The sequence below is a fragment of the Neofelis nebulosa genome, chromosome 8 (assembly GCF_028018385.1).
Source record: "Neofelis nebulosa isolate mNeoNeb1 chromosome 8, mNeoNeb1.pri, whole genome shotgun sequence".
Taxonomy (NCBI): Eukaryota; Metazoa; Chordata; class Mammalia; order Carnivora; family Felidae; genus Neofelis; species Neofelis nebulosa.
Window position 1 is genome coordinate 59,084,337 of NC_080789.1, and position 20,616 is coordinate 59,104,952.

General features: G+C 41.6%; 1 protein-coding gene across 3 annotated transcripts in view; it reads right to left on the reverse strand.

Annotated features, from left to right (window-relative positions):
* Positions 1-232: 232 nt before the first annotated feature.
* The window catches only part of HSD17B6 (hydroxysteroid 17-beta dehydrogenase 6), a 49,003-nt gene continuing 28,619 nt past the window's right edge, over positions 233-20,616 (reverse strand). For all 3 annotated transcript variants that reach the window (XM_058742339.1, XM_058742338.1, XM_058742337.1), the window contains exons 2-5: positions 13,654-13,986; positions 8,633-8,891; positions 3,617-3,780; positions 233-673 (exon numbers count right to left, since the gene is read on the reverse strand). In XM_058742339.1, coding sequence (XP_058598322.1) covers positions 456-673; positions 3,617-3,780; positions 8,633-8,891; positions 13,654-13,966 — 954 coding nt within the window. In that variant the 5' untranslated portion in view covers positions 13,967-13,986 and the 3' untranslated portion in view covers positions 233-455. The remainder of the gene's footprint in view (positions 674-3,616; positions 3,781-8,632; positions 8,892-13,653; positions 13,987-20,616) is intronic.

Genomic DNA, 20,616 nt, shown 5'->3' on the forward strand with positions numbered 1-20,616 from the left:
AGCACAAAGCTTGCTTCGGATCTTCTGTCTCCCTCTCTCTGTCCCTCCCCTCCCTTGCTCTTTTCAAAATAAATAAATAAACTTAAAAAAAAAAAAAAGTATCATAGTACAAATCAATTTCAAGTAAGGATAAACAGGACCATGTATTTCTCAATAGTCCTTGAGCAATAGTGTACCATGGCATAGAACAAGTATTCATTTACATAAAGAAATAACATCAAGACAAGTTGAATTGTTTTCAGTCTACTCTGTTTAATAAGGTAAAGAAGAATGATGCATTTTGGAAATATCCTCATCAAAAAATGCTTAAAGTAATAAAAATTCATCACCTAAAGGAATAAGCTTTGGATATCTAGAATATAAACATGTTAGTTCCTAATAAGGATTACTGAGACACTAATGATCAATTTCAGACTTTGCCTTCTTCATTTCAAGAGCCATCAAACCAGTTTTCTTTAGACTGCCTGGGCTGGTTTGGGCCAAGATCTAGTCAATATGTAGTCTGCCAGTGACGTAGGTAAATAAGACAGAGGAATGAAGAAAAACTGAGAATCCCAGCCAGCTGAGTATCGAGTACGGGGATGCACAGATATCAGAGCATGTTCCATGCAGTCAGTGACCAGGTTCAGGTTTGTGCTACATCTCAACAGCCCTTGTTTGATGCCATTGTGATCTGTATCCAAAAAGAGAAATGGTGGTCAACAATCTTATTCTTTGGATTTTAATGTTAAGCTCCAGTTATATACAGTCACAGAAGTCTAACTACATTTAATTTCTACAAGGATTAGGCTAATCAGACCTACGCTTCCCAGTGGCAGCCAATAGCCAAATGCAGCTGCTGAGCACTTAAAATATAGCTAGTATGACTAAAAACTGAATTTTTAAATTTTCATTTTCATTTTAAACCTCAATTTCATCATTGGAAAACATTTTAGCATTTTTGGAACAACATAGGTATGTGAATCTACTTTTGCAACTGGAAACATTTTAACAACTTATTGAGTTATAATTCATAAACCATAAAATTCAGCCACTTAAAGTGTACAAGTTGGGGTGTGTGGGTGGCTCAGTTGGGTAAACGTCAGACTCTTGATTTTGGCTCACAGTTCGTGAGTTCGATCCCCGTGTCGGATTCTGCGCTGTCAGCTTGAGATTCTCTGTCTCCCTCTCTCTCTGCCCCTCCCCTGGCTCTCTCTCGCTCTTAAAATAAATAAGTAAACATTAAATAAATAAATAAATAAATAAAGTGTACAAGTCAATGACTTTTAGTATATTCAGAATTGTGCAACCACCCACCCAATCTAAGTTTAGAACATTCTCATCATCCCTAAAAGAAAACTTGTACCTATTAGCAGTCACTACCATTTTCTGCCAACCCAACCAGTCCTAGGCAACCACCAATCTACCTGTTGTCTCTGGGGATTGCTTTTTCTGGACATTTCATATAAATAGAATTATACATTGTGATCTTTTGGGACTGGCTTCTTTTCACTAAGCAAAATGTTTTCAAACTTCATCCATGCTGTAGCATGTATGAGTATTTCACTCCTTTTTATTGCCAAATAATATTCAATATTCATTATATATATATATATATATGACTATATTCATTATATGACTTTATATTCATTATATGACCTTTTGTTTACCCATTCATTAGTTGGTAGACATTTAAGTTGTTTCCACTTTGGGAATATTATGAATAACGCTGCTGGCAACTATAAATTTTATTAATCTACAGATGAAGTGTTTCCTAGGAAAATTTAGCATCCAAATTGAGATATGCTATAAGTATAAAATACATATTGGGGCACCTGGGTGGCTCAGTTGGTTAAGTGTCCAACTCTTGGTTTTCGCTCAGGTCATGATCTCATGGTTTATGAGTTCAAGCCCCAAGTCAGGCTCTGGGCAGGCAGTGCCAAGCCTGTTTTGGATTCTGTCTCCCTCTCTCTCTGCCCTGCCCTGTGTCTGTCTGTCTGTCTCTCTCTCTCTCTGTCTCTCTCTCTAAGTAAATAAACTTAAAAAAATATACATACCAAGTTTCAAAGACTAATAAGAAAAAGAATATAAAATACCTTATTAACAACCTTTCATTGATGATAAATAAATGAATGCCAAAATCATAGTATCTTGGATAGGCAGGATTAAATAAACTGTGCTACTAAAATTAATTTCACCAGCTTCCTTTTTTTTTTTAATGTGGGAACCAGAAAATTTAAGATTACACTTAAGATTACACAGAATATGAACCAGGCTCCAGGCTCTGAGCTGTCAGCACAAAGCCCAACGTGGGGCTCGAACTCAAGAACAACGAGATTGTGACCTAAGCCAAAGTCGGACGCTCAACCGACTAAACTACCCAGGCACCTCTCAACTCCTTTTAAATCATGAAATACATATATCCTTTTATATCCATATATACTTTACATAATGTCACTACAATAAATTCTGTTTTCCTCTTCATTTCTATTGTCAAACTATTATATATCTACAAGAGAAAAAAATTCCCTAATACACAGTTGAAAACCTTAGGTGGGGAAAAGTTTACAACAGTAGCTGGCCCTCTGGCATGTTAGGAACTGTGGTGCCCTGGCCTGCTATGAATTCTGAGAGGCTCAAGCACTGTTTTGTGCAGCTTTTTCTTGACCCAATTCTCTCCTGTGTTAATGGTCACCCTCTTAGGCCAGAAGACAATGCTGTGTTAATGGTCACCCTCTTAGGCCAGAAGACAATGCTGTGTTAATGGTTACCCTCTTAGGCCAGAAGACAGTGCTGTAGGTTGGGAGTCTTCTGTCTGCCTTCTTTTCTCTGGACTACAATATCACTCAAAGCCAGTGACAGGGCTGCTGCTACCCACCCATCGCAGGATCCTTTCATGAAATGGAAAGGAGAGCTGCTGCCTTGGGCCTTGGCAAGCTGCTGACTTCTTTGAAGAAAAAGCATCGCTTTCCCCAGAAGGTGAAACCCCATATTGATGTGCATGACTTACTTCTACTAAGAAGACTGCCTTGCCTTTACCCCCAAACTGCCTCCTCTTCCAGGTCCTAAGGATGACATTCTTACAAGAAATTGAACCATTTCACTCCCATGAAGCTCCTAAGGCCTGCACATGACTTCTAGTCTCTGGACACCATCAATAGGGCCCTGCAAAGCTGGCTCTCTACTCACACTGCCCTCTACTCACACACACACACCCTCCTCCCACAGTAAGAATGGAGTTGTAGCTGGGCCTTTTGTTACCAAAAAGACTGTATTTCAGTTGTGCAGACCTCCCACGCCAGCCTTGCCAAACTACAGAGGGGCACCCCTTTCTCGAGACCCAGAAGTTCCATGTCTCTAACCATGTAATACCTCCCTAGTGGTCAGGTGGCCAGGCCTGTAGGTGACAAGGCAGCACAGGCCTTGCCCCTAAGCTGTCAATATAACCTCTTCCTCATCACCAAGCCAACCATGAGAGCTCTGGGACCTTCTCAAATCCCTCTGGTCCCAGGAAGGCTTTGTTTCCTTAAACAGTTCTTAGTTCTCAGTTCTCAGAGCCTGCCAATCATTCCCCACCAACCCTCTTTCCCCTTTCTCATGTAAGGTTATCAATTATCCTATGAAAAGAAAAGCTCACAGGCATCAAAAAACTTCTGTCCATAGGCCTCCTTAATATGCGCAGGGACTTCTTCCCAGGCTTGCTTTATTCTCCCTAAGGACCACGGCAGATCTGTCATTCCAGTTCTGAAGTAGCCAGGTTCAACGATGCTGATTTTCACCCTAAAATGTTGAAGCTCACGCCTGAAAATAAAAACCCTAGAGTTAACTCTCGATTGAGAGACAGCACATTTCAATGCTCTCAGGGAGGAAACAAAACAAAACAAAACAAAACATAACAAAACAAAACGGGTTATAAAAACATCTCTACTGAATATTTTAAAGGATAAAGAAATGGAGAGGAAAAAAACCAAAATTTTAAATATCCCTAGGTCCAAAAATTGGGACATGATTATATAAACTGCCATAACCATTCAATTCTACAGCCCCTCTTTTCACAGAGTTATTAAGTACCTACCACATGTTAGACAGTCAAGCCATGCAGAATACAAGGAATAATAAAGAAAATTAACATTTTTAGAGCAGCTACTGTGCTAAGTATTTTACATGCACAGTCTCAGAAAATTAAGGCTCAGTTGCTTGCCTCAAAAAAGCTCACAGTAAGGGAGTCCAACAAGTAAGCAAATAATTATAACACAATTCAAAAGAATTATAAAGCAGAGGTATTCCAGGGGCTACATGAGCAGAGAGCAGGAGGTACACAGATTTTCTGACGGAGTCAGGGAAGGCTTCAATGAGGAAGAATGTTTCAGGTGAGCCTTGAAGGATAAAGAGATTTCCAAGTAAAGAAAGGGGAAGAGCGGAGTAGCAGGTAATAGGAATTGTACTCACAAAAGCATGGGCCTCTGAAAAATGACCATATGTTCTAAGACTCCAAGAGAACATTAACAGAATATGATATGGGCATTAATATTGCAACTCATTGGTCATTCCAGAATATTCATGTTAGTTCAACAAACAGTTCCAAAATATTGATCAGGGGCTGAGTATGTAGCAGGCACTGTGCTAAGCACTGCCTTCACCTAAAGTAGGATGGCATTGTGCACCACAGGAGAGGTATACTCTAGGTGTTCAGCAGACAGGGATAAGGGGTGTTCCCTAATCTAGAGGTTCAAGTAGCCTCGCTGGAGCAGATGAAGCCCAAGCTATGTCAAGGAGAAATCTTTGAAATAATGGTCCATAAGAATATAGAACACAAAGCATCATGACCCTCTAAAGTAGAGAGCGGTTCTCAAATTGTGCACCCCAGATAAATGGCAACATCAGCGTCTTGGGAGCCTGTTAGAAATGCAAATTACTGGGCTCCAGTCCAGATTTATTAGGTCAGAAAATCTGGGGGTGAATGTGTTTGAATAAGCCTTCCGGGTGGCTCTGAGGCATCCTAAAAGTTAAAAACCACTATTCTAATGGAAGAGCCTACCTTATCAAAGCAAAATCTAAAACTTCCATGTGAGAAAGATTCTCCAGGTACCTGTGTGTGCTGGGAAAGAGGGAGGGCTATGCAAGCCACCCTAAAATTTCACTTCCCCTTGTAGCTTCCTCACTGTGATTCCCATCACACCACAACATCTACATTCCCTTTAAAACTCCAACTCATATGTGGGACAAAACTTCCTTTCCCTGTTCAGCCTTAGCACAATTAAGGCATGCTGGAATTTTCTAAAGAAATTCATGATTTGAATATTGGATGGACAGGTCTTTGTTCTTGGTCTGGGAATGAGTCAAGGGGTTTGAGAAACCAGTTGTGAGTGGCGGTATATCAGCAGGCAGCAGCCCCAGGGAGATAAACAAAATGTCAGTTAAACTGGAAGCCAGGCAAAGTGCTCATCACATGGTAACAACTCATGTAACTTCCTCAGTTATTTCCCTATTCCCTTCCTAGGCAGATAATACAATATGTATATTGTAAGAGATATCTACCAGTCATGGCATGTGGTAGGCTAAATAACAGCCCCCAAAAGTATCAGGTCCTAATCCCTGGAATCTATAAATGTTACCCTGTGTGGCAAAGACTTTGTGATTGAAATTAAGTTAAGGATCTTGAGATAGGGAGACTATGCTGGATAATCTGGGTTTGCACTAAGTGCAATCACAATTATCCTTATAAGACAGAGGCAGATTTGAAGGCCAACAGAGAAAGAGAAGGTAACATGACCATGGAGGCAGAGATTGGAGTGATGCAGTCACAAGCCAAGGAATGCAGAGAGCCAGCAGAAGTGCAAGAAGCAAGGAACAGATTCTCCCCTAGAGCCTTCAGAAGGAGGCTGGCCCTGTCAACAACTTGATTTTGGTCCAGTAATACTGATTTCAGATTTTGGCCTCCAGAACTGTGAGGGAATAAATATGTGTTGTTTTCAGACACTGTAAATTACAGCAGTCATGGGGTACCTGGCTGCTTCAGTCAATAGAGTGTGAGACTCTTGATCTTGGTGTTGTGAGTTTGAGCCCTATGTGGGGTGTGGAGAATACTTAAAAAAAATAGAATTCTGGGGTGACTGGGTGGCTCAGTCGGTTAAGTGTCTGACTTCGGCTTGAGTCATGATCTTGTGGTCCGTGAGTTCGAGCCCCACATCAGACTCTGTGCTGATGGCTCAGAGCCTGGAGCCTGCTTCGGATTCCATGTCTCCCTCTCTCTCTGCCCCTCCCATGCTTGTGCTGTCTCTCTCTGTCTCAAAAGTAAATAAACATTAAAAAAAAAAAAACAGAATTCTAAACAAAATTCACAGCAGCCATAGAAATCTAATACATGGTGCCTAAAATATTCACAGCTGGGGTGCCTGGGTGGCTCAGTCGGTTGAGCATCTGACTTTGGCCTAGGTCATGATCTTACTGGTTCCAAGTTCAAAGCCTGGAGACTGCTTCAGATTCTGTGTCTCTCTCTCTCTCTCTCTCTGTTCCTCCCCCACTCACACTCTCTTTCTTTTAAAAATAAATAAATATTAAAAAAAAAAATTAGGGGCGCCTGGGTGGCTTAGTTAGTTAAGTGTCTGACTTCGGCTCAGGTCATGATCTCGCAGTTAGTGAGTTCGAGTCCTGAGTTGGGCTCTGTGCTGATGGCTCAGAGCCTAGAGCCTGCTTCGGAATCTGTGTCTCCCTCTCTCTCACACGTGCTCATTTCCACGTGTGAAACTGTTCTAAAGTTAGCCCCGACAAAGGGGAATCTGAGCAGCAATATTTTTTTTAATTAATTTATTTTGAAAGATAGAGAGCAGGGGAGGGGCAGAGAGAGAGGGAGAGAGAGAATCCCAAGCAGGCTCTGCACTGTCGGTGCAGAGACCTATGTGGGGCTCAATCCCATGAGCTGAGATCATGACCCGAGCCAAGATCAAGAGCAGGATGCTTAACTGACCAAGCTACCCAGGCGCCCTGTGCAGCAATATTTTGTGCCACATGATTACACCATCATGTCCACAGCTGACTGGACCAGGGAGGGTACTTTATGAGAGGAAAGGCCACTTAGGACTGGAGAGTGGCTCTGCCTATTACTACCTATGTTATGACCATGGGAAATTATTAACCTCTGTGCCTCAGCTTCCTCATACATACAATAAGGATAAAAATAATACCTTCCTTGCGGCGCCTGGGTGGCTCAGTAGGTTGAGCGTCCGACTTCGGCTCAGGTCATGATCTCACAGTTTGTGAGTTCGAGCCCCGTGTTGGGCTCTGTGCTGACAGCTCAGAGCCTGGAGCCTGCTTCAGATTCTGTGTCTCCCTCTCTCTCTGCCCCTTCCCTGCTCATACCCTGTCTCTCTCTGTCTCTCAAAAATGAATAAATGTTAAAAAAAAAATTTTTAATAATAATAATAATACCTTCCTCATTGGATTTCAAAGAAGATAAATGACTTATTAGATATAAAGTACTTACAACAGTGCCTGACACATAATAAGTGCACGAAAATGTCATGTAATAGGTCACCTGGCACACACAGAAAATGAACACAGCTAATAGAGTCCTCTCTCTTAGGAACTAAGATGTACAGGGAATATAAAAAGGAACCAGCTGATAGAGAGGGACTAAGGCTGAAACAATGCCTGAAAAAGAGACAGGAGGTAGAGGCAGGGCCATTAGGGGTTGTGGCAAACTGAAGTTCTAAGAGAAGAAGTTCTTAGATAAAGGAAAGATATACAGAGTAAAGCAGATGAGCACCCAGAGAAAAAGAGAGTCACCGTGGAGAAACAATGACAGTCTCACTTTGGCGGGGAAAGAAGACAGTTATCTTCTCTTCAGAAATGAAATTTTTTTTTTTCAACGTTTTTTATTTATTTTTGGGACAGAGAGAGACAGAGCATGAACGGGGGAGGGGCAGAGAGAGGGAGACACAGAATTGGAAACAGGCTCCAGGCTCCGAGCCATCAGCCCAGAGCCTGATGCGGGGCTCGAACTCACGGACCGCGAGATTGTGACCTGGCTGAAGTTGGACGCTTAACCTACTGCGCCACCCAGGCGCCCCTTCAGAAATGAAATTTTATTGAGGTGCCTGGGTGGCTCAGTCGGTTAAGCGTCCAACTTCAGCTCAGGTCATGATCTCACGGTTTGTGGGTTCAGGCCCCACATCGGGCACTGTGCTGACAGCTTGGAGCCTGGAGCCTGCTTCAGATTCTGTGTCTCCCTCTCTCTCTGCCCCTCCCTGGATCACACTCTGTCTCTCTCTCTCTCAAAAATAAATAAACACCAAAAAAAAATTTTTTTAAGAAATGAAATTTTATTAAAGAAAAATCTCAAGAATTAAACTATGATGTGGTGGCAGGACACAAAGACCTAGGATCAAAACACAGTTCTGCCAAGTGCTGGTTGCGGCAGGTGAACTTTAGGAAAGAGACTTGAATCTGAGCCTCAGTTTCCTATATAAGCCAGATTAGTAATAGTATCTACAAATCAAGATTTGGGGAGTAATGAAATAAGATAACGTAGGTAAAAGCAATTATCACAATGCCTAAGACATATTTAAGGTGCTCAACAGTTGCTTTTGTTTTAACTTAAGAACATTACCTCAGGAAAAAAAGAAAAAAGAAAGAAAGAAAAAGAGAACATTACCTCAGAACATCCGAAAAGGCTTCTACACCATACTTGGAGCTACAGTAAACTCCTCCAAAGAAAGCAACTCTTCCCAGAATGCTGGAGACGTTAACAATCCTCCCCTGTGCTTTCCTCACCAAGGGAAGCATGCTCAAGGTCACCTCCATCAAACCAATGAGGTTCACTTTGAGGACATCCACGTAGGTCTCTATCTTCAGCCACTCAGTGCAGCAAAGTGGGTGAAAAATGCCTGCGTTGTTGACCAGGCCCCAGAGTCCTAAAATGAAGTCAAAGCAGGAATTCAGTTTCAGAGAAAATTGGCAGAACTATTTACCTTGATCAATCTTCCTGCTGACAACAACAAAAAATGTTAAATAAAATATAGTTTTTAATGTTCTGAAATACATCAGTTAACAAGAAAGTAAAATGGGTCAGGCCAAAAGCTAAGAAAAGGCAGGAATCCAGAAAGAGTAAATAGAATATCGATGCCCACTTTTGATTCGAGGGTATTTGCCAACCAGGGTAAATGTGAATTTCAGTATGGTCTCAAAAAACATACACAATAAGATATGAGGTCCAGGACCCACCTAAGGTAGGAATCCTAATAAAAAACACTTTCTTCGTTAAACTGGGACTTTTAATGGTTATGCTATCAGTATCAGAGTGAGACAGAAAGTCCTTCCAGGGACTGAAAGTAAAACTGTCTTGGGGCACCCGGGTGGCTTAGTTGGTTGAGCACCCGACTCTTGGTTTTAGCTCAGGTCCTGATCTCATGGTTTGGAAGTTCAAACCCCACATCAAGCTCTGTGCTGAAAGTGCAGAGCCTGCCTGGGATTCTCTCTCTCTCTCTCTCTCTCTCTCTCTCTCTCTCTCCCCCTCTCCCCCGCTCGCTCTCTCTCTATCAAAATAAACAAATAAACTTTAAATTAAAAAACCTGTCTGTCTTGAACTTTGGTGTTGTGGAGAGGGGGGACAAGAATCAACACTGAAGAATCATAACCACAAGCCACCCCTCATGAGAGTTTGCAGCCAAATTCCCACTACCTGTGTAGTCCAAAACATCAAGCCAAGATTCAATTCAAGATGGTCATGGCTTCTGAGCGTGCCTGACACCTGATAGAAGGAAACATGGATCCTCTCTGGAGGAATCTTCATGTCAGACTACAAGAAATCACCAGAGAGCTACCAAGAAAAATTGCAGTTCACCGTCACAAATCAAAATACACAAAGAAACAAAGCATTATATGCAAGAGCCAGCAAAATGAATAGACAGCAGAAAAAGACTCACAAAGACATTAGATACCAGAATTATAAGACATATAATATAAAATGTGTATGCTAAATATAAGGGGCACCTGGGGTACTCAGTCAGTTAAGTGTGTGACTCTTGGTTTCAGCTCAGGTCATGATCTCATGGTTTATGAGACTGAGCCCCATGGTGGGCTCCTCACTCACAGCGTGGAGCTTGCTTGGGATTCTCTCTCCCTCTCTCTGCCCCTCCCCTGCTTGTACTCTCTCTCTCTCTCTCTCAAAATAAATAAATAAACTTTTAAAATAAATAAATATGTATATTAAATATAATTTTAAAATAAAAGAAAGATTAAAATGATTAATAAAGGTATTATAAAACTGATCGAGCAGATCTGGAAAAGAACCAAAAATAACTTCCAGAAATAAAAATCTTAACAAACTGTAATTTGATAGACAGATTTAATAGCAGATAGACATGGCAGAAAACAGGAAGTATAAGCTGGAATGTAGAAAAAGGAAACTATGCAGAATGCAGCACAAAGCAAAAAAAAAAAAAAAAAAAAAAAAAAGATGGAAAATGTGAAAGAAAAGAGACATAAGAACACAGTAAGAACTTCTTTTTTTTTTTTTTTTTTCCAGAGAGCAAGCCAGGAGAGGAGCCCCATGCGGGGCTGGATCCTATGTCTCTGGGATCATGACCCAAGCAGAAATCAAGAGGCTCAACTGAGCCACCCAGGTGCCTCAAAATAAGAAACTTCTAACACGTATCTATCAGAAAAGAAAAAAGAGGGGAAATGGAACAAGGGCAATATCTGAAGTAACAGTGGCTGAGAATTTTCCAAAATTGTTAAAAGACACTAATCCATAGATTCAAGAAGCCAAACAAGTCCCAAGCAGTATAAATAAAGAAATTCACATCTATATAGCCAAAGTAAAGCTTTAGTAAGATCAAAGAAAGAGGGATGCCTGGCAGGCTCTGTCAGAAGAGCATGCAACTCTTTTTTTTTTTTATTTTTTTTTAATGTTTATTTATTTTTGAGAGAGAGAGAGAGCACAAGTGGGAGACAAAGAGGGAGACACAGAATTCAAAGAAGGCTCCAGGCTCTGAACTGTTGGCACAGAGCCTGATGAGGGGCTTGAACCCACAAACTGTGAGATCATGACCTGAGCCAAAGTTGGATGCTTAACTGACTGAGCCACCCACGTGCCCCCAGAGCATGCAATTCCTGATATCAGAGTCTTGAGTTTGAGCCCCAGGTTGGGTGTAGAGATTATTAAAAAAATAAATAAACTTAAAAAAAATTAAAATAAAATGTTTCCAATGTTTAAAAAAAATCAAAGAAATAGAATATCCTTAAATAGTCAGAAATAAAAGACAAGATTATTTACAATCTTACAAGGTAACAATTAGGCTGACAACTGACAACAGCAACAACAGAAGCCAGAAGACAATGAAACAATATCTTCAATATGCTGAGAGAAAATAACTGTAAACTTAGAAATGCTTATCTAGCAAAAATATCTTTCCAGAATAAGGGCAAAATAAAGACACTTTAAGAAATGTGAAAAAAGAAGGGTGCCTGGTTGGCTCAGTCTATAGAGCATGCAACTCTTGATCTCACAGTTGTGAGTTCAAGTCCTGCCTTGGGTATAGAGATTACCTAAAATAAATAAATAAATAAATAATATAGAAATGTAAAAAAAAGGAAGAAAAGAAAAACAGGGATACCTGGTTAGCTCAGTGGGTTAAGCATCCAACTTTGGCTCAGATCATAATCTCACAATTCGTGAGAATGAGCCCCAAGTGTGCTGACAGTGTGGAGCCTGCTTGGGATTCTCTCTCCCTCTCTCTCTGCCCCTCCCAACTCATGCTTTCTCTCTCTCTCTCTCTCAAAATAAATAAATAAACTTAAAAAAAAAACAACAGATTTTATCCACAACACTTTCTAAATTCTAAAGAATATATTCAGTCTGGAGGGAAGTAGTTTTATTTTATTTTTTTTAAGATTATGTTTTTAAGTAATATCTCTATCCAGTGTGGGGCTTGAACTCAAAACCCCCAGATCAAGAGTCACTCCCTCCACTGACTGAGCCAGCCAGGGGCCCCTGGAGGAAAGTAATTTTAGATGGAAGATTCTAAAAAGAATGATGAGCAAACAAAATGGTAAACAGGAAATAAATCTAAACAAATATATATATTGTAGGGCCAAAAAAAAAATAGAAATAAAATATATAACAGCAATGCCATCATGTGGGGGAGGCGGGGCAGGGGATAGAGTTCAAGTGTTCAGAGAGCCTTGGATTCATCAGAAGAAGGCAAAGATGTTAATTTTACACTTGAATGATTAAATATGCAGTTAAAAGTCCTAGAGAAACCACTAACGAAACAGAATATATTATTTTTGGGGCGCCTGGGTGGCTCAGTCAGTTAAGCGTCTGACTTCGGCTCAGGTCATGATCTCGCGGTTCGTGGGTTCGAGCCCCAAGTCGGCTCTGTGCTGACAGTTCGGAGTCTGGAGCCTGCTTTGGATTCTGTGTCCCCCTGTCTCTCCACCCCACCCCTGCTTGTGCTCTCTCTTTCAAAAATGAATAAACATTAAAAAAATTAAGAAACAGAATATATTACTTTCAACTTAGTAATGGAAAAGGTGGAATAAAAATTCAATCAATTCAAAAGTGGGAAAAGAAGCAAGAAAAAAATGGGACATATAAAAAGCACAAAAAGAATGTCATAGAAATAAATCCAAACATATGAACAATTAAGTAAGTGTAGATGAGTGAAATGTCCTAGGTAAAAACAAAAAAACAAAAAACAAAAAAAAAAACTGCATTATTTTTTTACATGTAGCTATATGCTATTTACAAGAGATTCATTTAGAACATGGGGATACTAAAATGTTGAAAGTATAAGGAAGGAAAAAGGCTCTGAGGGAACAAGTGTGTGTAACTGCAGGAATAGTGACATAGTACATAGAGAGAAAGACTGAAACAAACAAAACAAAACAACAACAACAACAACCAGATTTGGTGAGGAAGAGGTAAGGTAAAGAGTCTTCCTTTAGGTTTGGTGAGTTTGAGGCACCAGCAGAAATTCCAGATGAGCAGTCCAGCAAGTAGTTTGAAATTCAGGTGTAAGGAACAAGTGATGATTTTAATATCAAGGGCACCAAAGTAACGAATAAAACTATGAGTAAATGAGATCTATTCAACATTTGTTGAGTCCTTAACAGGTACCTGGGAATATGTCAGAAACTGGAAATACAATAATGGGTAAGGGGGGCCCTCAAGGAGCTCACGCTCTAGCAAAGTGTGAAACAATACCAATAACCATACAACAGAAATAAAGTGCTGTGCAAAGCGCAGAGGCTGTAACTATGTATAATTCCTAGCTCTGCCTGGAGTATACCCAAAAACAGGAAATAATATATTGAAATCAATTTCCAAGTCAATTTTCACATGTAAGGCTGACTGAAGGAATGATTATATTTTAAATGGTAGCCAAGGGGAGAAGACTCAATTTCTTAAGAATACCTTGAAAATTCTTCAAACACAAAGAATTGTGGTTTTAAATATTCCATTGGCAAGGTGAGATAACAGCTTCAAATCTACTGGGCTCATTTTTCAAGGTAAACATTGTTAAGGAAATGAAACACCACATAAGATCACGACTGTCCTTCAAATGGAAAAGTCAGCCTTTTAAACCCTGCTTTTGAGATCTTATACAGAGAGAGAAAACTTTTAACATCTTGATGCCTAAGTAAATGAAAGGAGAAAATACTTCTCTATACCTCTGTCTCCCACACGCTCCTTCACCCACTCGGTGGCCGCAGAGATGCTCTCTGTCTTGGTGACATCCAGGATCACCGTCTCCAGCCTGTCTGACGTCTGGTCTCTCAGCTGCTCTGCCCCCTTCTCCGTCAGACACGCGGCCAGCACCCTCAAGCCTCGCAGGTCCAGCTGCCTGGCCAGCAGGTTCCCGAAGCCCGAGTCACAGCCCGTGATGAAGACGTACTTGTCTCGGAGGTCGCTCACCACCTGCCTCTCCCGGTACCAGCGCAGGAGGTAGTACAGGCCCACGAGGGCCGCCAGGTACAGCCACATGGTGAGGGGATCTCCTTCCCCTTCAAAAGAAAGAGAAGAGCTTTTCTTTTAGTCTGTCCTTTTTCCTTTAACCAGTTATCTATGGAGTATATGCTTTGTGCTAGGCATTCCCCCAGGTGATGGGGACTCCATCTTCAGTAACACTCAAGGAACGACAGTCTAGAAAGGGAACTGGAGGGAACCAAACAAGTGCAATGCATTGTGGGGGGTGCCATACCAATATACACATAGTCTAATGAGGCTGCAAACCACTGCCCACAAAGTTAGAAATGGCTTCAGAGATGCAGTGATGTTGTAACTACTGCCTATATGATAGCTAAGCGTTCAAAAAGTAGACCCAGATGAAAGAACATTCTAGGCAGCAACAGTGTGTACATAAATGAAGTGGTGAGCAGCATAACTTCCTAATACCTATAAGCAGTTCAGCACCATGCAGTACAGAACATACAGAGGTAGCGAAGGCTCAGACTATGGGGTTCCTTGTGGGTCACACTAAGGAATCTGGACGTTGTCTTATAGGTATCCAGAGTGTGCTATTATTGGAAGGTATTAAATAGAGGAGTAAGATTAGCAGATTTAATTTTAGAGAGATCTGTCTCACAATGGGAGTGGAAGGTATATTTAAATGGACTGTGATGAAGGCAAAGAGATCAGTTAAGAGACCCAACTGTGCAGCCAAAGCAGCTTGTAAATAAAGACCAATCAGATGCATTGTTGAAATGATTATGCCTACATTTCTTCATGTAGTTCTAGAGAAACAGCCACCATTTTGGCACAATTTAGTGTTAGGTGAACTAACACATGATTCATAAAAGACATAAAACACCATCAAAGATGGGTAAGTCCATTAGGACATCATAAGGCCTGCACCCCAATGCCTGTATAAGGTTGGGTCGACGTAATTCAGACTCCTTGGCTTGGCATTCAGGCCTTGCCCGTGCTCTGGCCCTTGACCTACTCCTTAGCCTTCTTTTTTACCACATCTCTCTTATACCTTACTCTTTACTCATAACAAGCAGCTTTCAGTACCCCACAGAGTACAGGCCTTTCATGCCACAGTACACAATTCTCTCAACAATTGCTTCTTTCCCAGACATCATCCACTTGGCAAATAACACTCATCTGTTAGTACTCAGCTGAATTAACATTTTCATTCAGCAGACATCAAGTTAACATCTCCTATGAGTCAGACACAATGTTAGGCACTGATACACAACAATAGACACAACAAGTTTCTATTATTCATTGAATTCACTGTCCAAGTGTGAAGGCCAACAAGAAAACAAAGCAACGGAATAGAAGTAAGGACAGGATGCTGTTGGAGCACTCTGGGGAGATCTGAGAAGGTTTCTAGAGAGAGTAAAATAGAAGTTGAGATCTAAAGGATAATACAATAATAATAGCTAACAACAATAATAGCATAACACTTGCTGTGTAACAGGTTCTGTTCTAAGCATTTCACATACATTAACTCTGTTCTCACAACAGCACTGTAAGGCAGGCCCTGTCATATCCCTGTGTTAGGTTCAAATGCCAAAACAGAATTAGACATGCAAGTGATTCCCTGGGGAAAACACCATTAGAGGATAAAGGGGAAAGCGTAGGAGTAGGTGATAATGCAGGTCTGATGCCTCCAAAAGAAGAGAGAGAAGGAAGGAGGAGTTGAGAGTAAGCTCCTTAAACTGCAGAACGGCAGCCAAGCCAATTGGGGATCTTTGAGTAAATACTGCCCAGGAGAATCCCACACTGGCCAGTACTGGCTGGGCTCTAGTACTGCCACCATACTCAGTCAACTGGTTGGCAGTGCCCAGAAGTGTGCCTCAGTATACACACCATATCAGATCTAAAGGCAACAGCTGGAGGATGTGAGTAACGGCATTCCTCAAAGCAGATTCTCTTGAAAAGACATTTGAGGAACACACCTCCATGACTGCCACATTATTTTATAGATGAGCACTGAGAGATTAGGTATAGCTCTGGGCAAGTGGGGGAAGAGTGGTCCAGGCAGAAGACTTTCCTGATCCCTCTTAACCTGACCCCTGGCCTAACAAATTAGACCACGCCCTCCCTGGCATCCCACGGCAGCCTGCACTCGAGTGTGTATCCTAACGTCCGCTAACTTGTTGCACTGCTTCTCCCCAGTTGTAAACTATAAAGCCTTTGAGAGCCCGGTCTGTGTATTCATCCGCATCCGGCACAGTGAATGGTACGTAACTAGTGCTATGTTGTTAGATAAATAAATTAAATGAAACTATCCGGGGCGGGGGAAACAAAGGAGAAGAAAATAACCAGAATAATGAGTCAGAGAAGTAGGAGAAAGAAAGCCAAAGGAAGCCAAGGGAATAGGGGCTTAATGCAGATCAACTCTGCCACGTGGAGGTCCACTGAATATAGCAGGTTACTGGTGATCTAAATAAGGCTCTTAGGGAGTTAACAGTAAAGAAGTCAGACTGCAGTGGGCTGATGGATGGACTGGAGGGCAGGAAGCGGAGCCAAAGAGAGATTCTTTTCAAAAGAGTCTGAGGAAAGAAGGCAGTAGCTACCAGGGGATTGAAGGGTTGTGATACTGTGATTTATAATAAGAAATATATATATGGGTGCTAAGCATCTGACTTCAGCTCAGGTCGTAATCTCGGCGTTCATGAGTTTGAGCCCTGTGTTGGGCTCTGCGCTGACAGCTCTGAGCCTGGAGCCTGCTTCCGACTCTGTGTCTCCCTCGCTTTCTGCCCCTCCCCGCCTTGTGCTCTGTCTTTCTGTCTCTCTCTCAAAATAAGTAAGCATTAAAGGGGCGCCTGGGTGGCTCAGTCGGTTGAGCGTCCGGCTTCGGCTCAGGTCATGATCTCACAGTTTGTGAGTTTGAGCCCCACGTCAGGATCTGTGCTGACAGCTCAGAGCCTGGAGCCTGTTTCAGATTCTGTGTCTCCCTCGCTCTCTGCTCCTCCCCTGATCGTGCTCTGTCTCTCTCTCTCAAAAATAAATAAATAAACATTAAAAAAATAAATTAATAAGCATTAAAAAAATTTTTAAATGGGATAGGTACTGAGGAGAGCACCTGTTGGAATGAGCACTGGGTGTTATATGGAAACCAATTTGACAATAAATTTCATATTTAAAAAAAAATGTTTTTAAATTGTAAGGGTTAAATTGTAGTGTAGGGCTAATGCTTAGCTTGAAAAATAACAGCTTTGTGTTGACATTGAAGGTTAAGAGATAACAGCCATGCTTTACTCTTATAAATTACGCCTCATACTCTTGTAAATTAGGCTTCACCAATTAAGGAAACAAAAGTTCAAAGAAAAGAGCATCAGAGGCAGGGTCAAGGAGATCCACTGGTTGCAACTTAGAGGCAGAAAGTCTAAAGTAAACACCTCATTAGGCAACTGTTTCTAACTCATCTGGAAATTGCTTCTTTGTTCTGTTCCCAGGTGATGATAAAACGATGTGATCGGTTATAAAAACTCCGTACCCCGGCTGTTCGGGGCCGCACTCTTATCAAGAGTGTTGGTCCCGATCGGTCGGCCTTGCCTCTCATTGTAATAAACTTTGTTGTGACTGTCACTGGTGCCCGTAGCATTCTGTTTCAGGAGTCGTGTGGATGCAACAAAATGCCCATACCAAAAAAAATTTTTTTTTCTTTAAATGGGAATGCAAGCTGGTGCAGCCACTCTGGAAAACAGTATGCAGGTTCCTCAAAAAGCTAAAAATAGAACTACCCTAGACCCAGCAATTGCACTACTAGGCATTTATCTGTGAGATACAGGTGTGCTGTTTTGAAAGGGCACATGCACCCCAATGTTTATAGTAGCACTATCAACAATAGCCAAAGTACGGAAAGAGCCCAAATGTCCATCCATGGATGAATGGATAAGGAAGATGTGGTATATACACACAATGGAGTATTACTCGGCAATCAAAAACAATGAAACCTTGCCATTTGCAATTACATGGATGGAACTGGAGGGTATTATGCTAAGTGAAATTAGCCAGTCAGAGAAAGATAAAAATCATATGACTTCACTCATATGAGGACTTTAAGAGACAAAACAGATGAACATAAGGGAAGGGAAACAAAAATAATATAAAAACAGGGAGGGGGATAAAACATGAGAGACTCATAAATATGGAGAACAAACAGAGGGTTACTGGAGGGTTTGTGGGAGGGGGGATGGGCTAAATGGGCAAGGGGCATTAAGGAATCTACTCCTGAAATCATTGTTGCACTAAATGCTAACTAATTTGGATGTAAATTTTAAAAAAATAAAATTAAGTTAAAAAGAAATAAATAAGTAAAATTCTATAATTGTAAAAACAATTTTTTTAAAGAAATATATATATGCAGTCTTTGTCCATTTCTGGCACAGTGTTCCTAAAACACTTGGAATTTCCTAAGTGATGTCTTGTTAGGTTACTTTGGGATCACACTAAGGATGAGGGAATCAACAATGTGGAGGGTTAGAACGAGTTCCACCCACGCCTCCACTTCTGGGAAGGGGAGAGGGGCTGGAGATTGAGTTCAACCACCAATGGTGGATGATTTAAATCAGTCATGCCTATGTAATGAAGCTTCTATTAAAAAACAGAATAAGGTTCAAAGAACTTCTCATGGACGTTAGGGGAGAGCCACATGCTGGGAGAGGGCATGAAAACTGCATCCTTTCCCCATTACTTGCCCTATGCATCTCTTCCGTCTAGCTGTTCCCAAGTAATATCCTTTTAGAATAAACCAGTAACCTAGTACGTAAGATATTGTTGTGAGTTTTTTTTTTTTTAATTCCAATAGAGTAAACATACGTTATATTCATTTCAGGTGTACAATATAGTGATTTGACAATTCTCTACATTGCTCAGTGCTCATCACTGTAAGTGTGATTTTTAAAAATTTTTTTTAATGTTTGTTTATTTTTTAAGGAGACAGAGTGAGAGTGGGGGAGGGGCAGAGAGAGAGGGAGACACAGAACCCGAAGCAGACTCCAGGCTCTCAGCTGTCAGTGTAGAGCCCAAAGGCAGGGCTTGCATTCACGGACTTCAAGATCATGACTACTGACAGAGCCACTGAGGCACCCCAGTGTGCTCTTAATTCCCTTCACCTACTTCACTCATCCCCCCCACCCATCTCCCCTCTGGTAACCAGCAGTTTGTTCTTACAGTTAAGTGTTTCTGTGAGTTCTATGAGGTGCTCTAGCAAATTAATACAACCCAGAAAGGGGGCCATTGGAACTTCGAATGTGTAGCCAGTCAGTTGGAAGCACTGGTGATAATCAGTGGCACCTGAAGGCAACTGGCACCTGAAGTGGGGGTTGGGTAGCAGTCTTGCAGGACTGAATTTTTTTTTTTTTTTTTTTTTTTTTTTAAGATTAGTTTTCGGGGCACCTGGGTGGCTCAGTCGGTTGAGCATCTGACTTTGGCTCAGGTCATGATCTCACAGTTTGTGAGTTCGAGCCCCACGTTGGGCTCTGTGCCGACAGCTCAGAGTCTGGAGCCTGCTTCAGATGCTGTGTCTCCCTCTCTCTGCCCCATCCCTGCTCATGCTTTCTCTCTATCTCTCAAAAATGAATAAACGTTAAAAAAAATTTTTTTAAGATGTTTTCTATTTTTTTTTTTAATGCTTATTTATTTTTGAGAGAGAGAGAGAGCAAGGGAGGGGCAGAGAGAAAGGGACAGAGGATCTGAAGCGGGCTGTGCGCTGACAACAGAGAGCCCACAATGCAGGGCTCCAATCCACGAACCATGAAATCATGACCTGAGCTGAAGTTAGACGCTTAACCACTTAACCGACTGAGCCACACAGGCATCCCCAGGACTGAACTTTTAACCTGTGGAATCTGTGGAATCTGATGCTATCTCCTGGTAGAGAGTGTCAGAACTGAGTTGAATTGGAGGACATCCAGCTGGTGTCACAGAGAATTGCTTGTGGGCAGGGAGAAACCTTCCCCCACTCCCACACCAACACATTTGTAATTGGGTCCAGAACCACCAAGGGTGTAAGGGAGTAAACATGAAGGAGCTAGTGAGGGAGAGAAAATAGTTGACAGAGATATTTAATGCTCCCTCCCTCTTCCCACGTCTTTTCCCCTTCTCCCGCCACCTCCCCATTCTCTCTCCCACCCCAAACTTTCAGTCTTTCTCCAATCAGAGAGCCTTGTGTTCTGTAGTCAACTGTTTCTGTTCTGCCCAACCGGCATTCTCTGGTGCACTGTAGTAACAGGGCTTCCTCCTGCCTGTTAGTTGACTAAAAGAGTAATTTTCTGATGCTAATCAAAGATGAAAACCCATTTCCCCAATTAGAGGGAAGTTTAGGCCGCACAGACTCCCTGGGTATTACTATTCAACCATGGCATAGTTAGCAGCAAGAAGACTGCACTGGGAGAAGAGATTGGCCAGGCCAGACAGAATCTCCAAACATGGGCCAAACCAGAACACCAATCAAATATCTAAAATATCTAAAGATGCCTTGACTACTTCAAATACGGAACCCAAAGTAGCCTGCTTGTTTTTACAACCATTCATCTACAAAAGCTGTGCAATCATTTATGTTTCCGCCTTTGACCCAGGAGATGTATGTTTTTACTGCTCTTTCTTGATTTATCAATGCTAGATGTTTTCAAGTGACTTCCTGTTACGGTAATAAGAACTTAGCTTTCTGACAACAT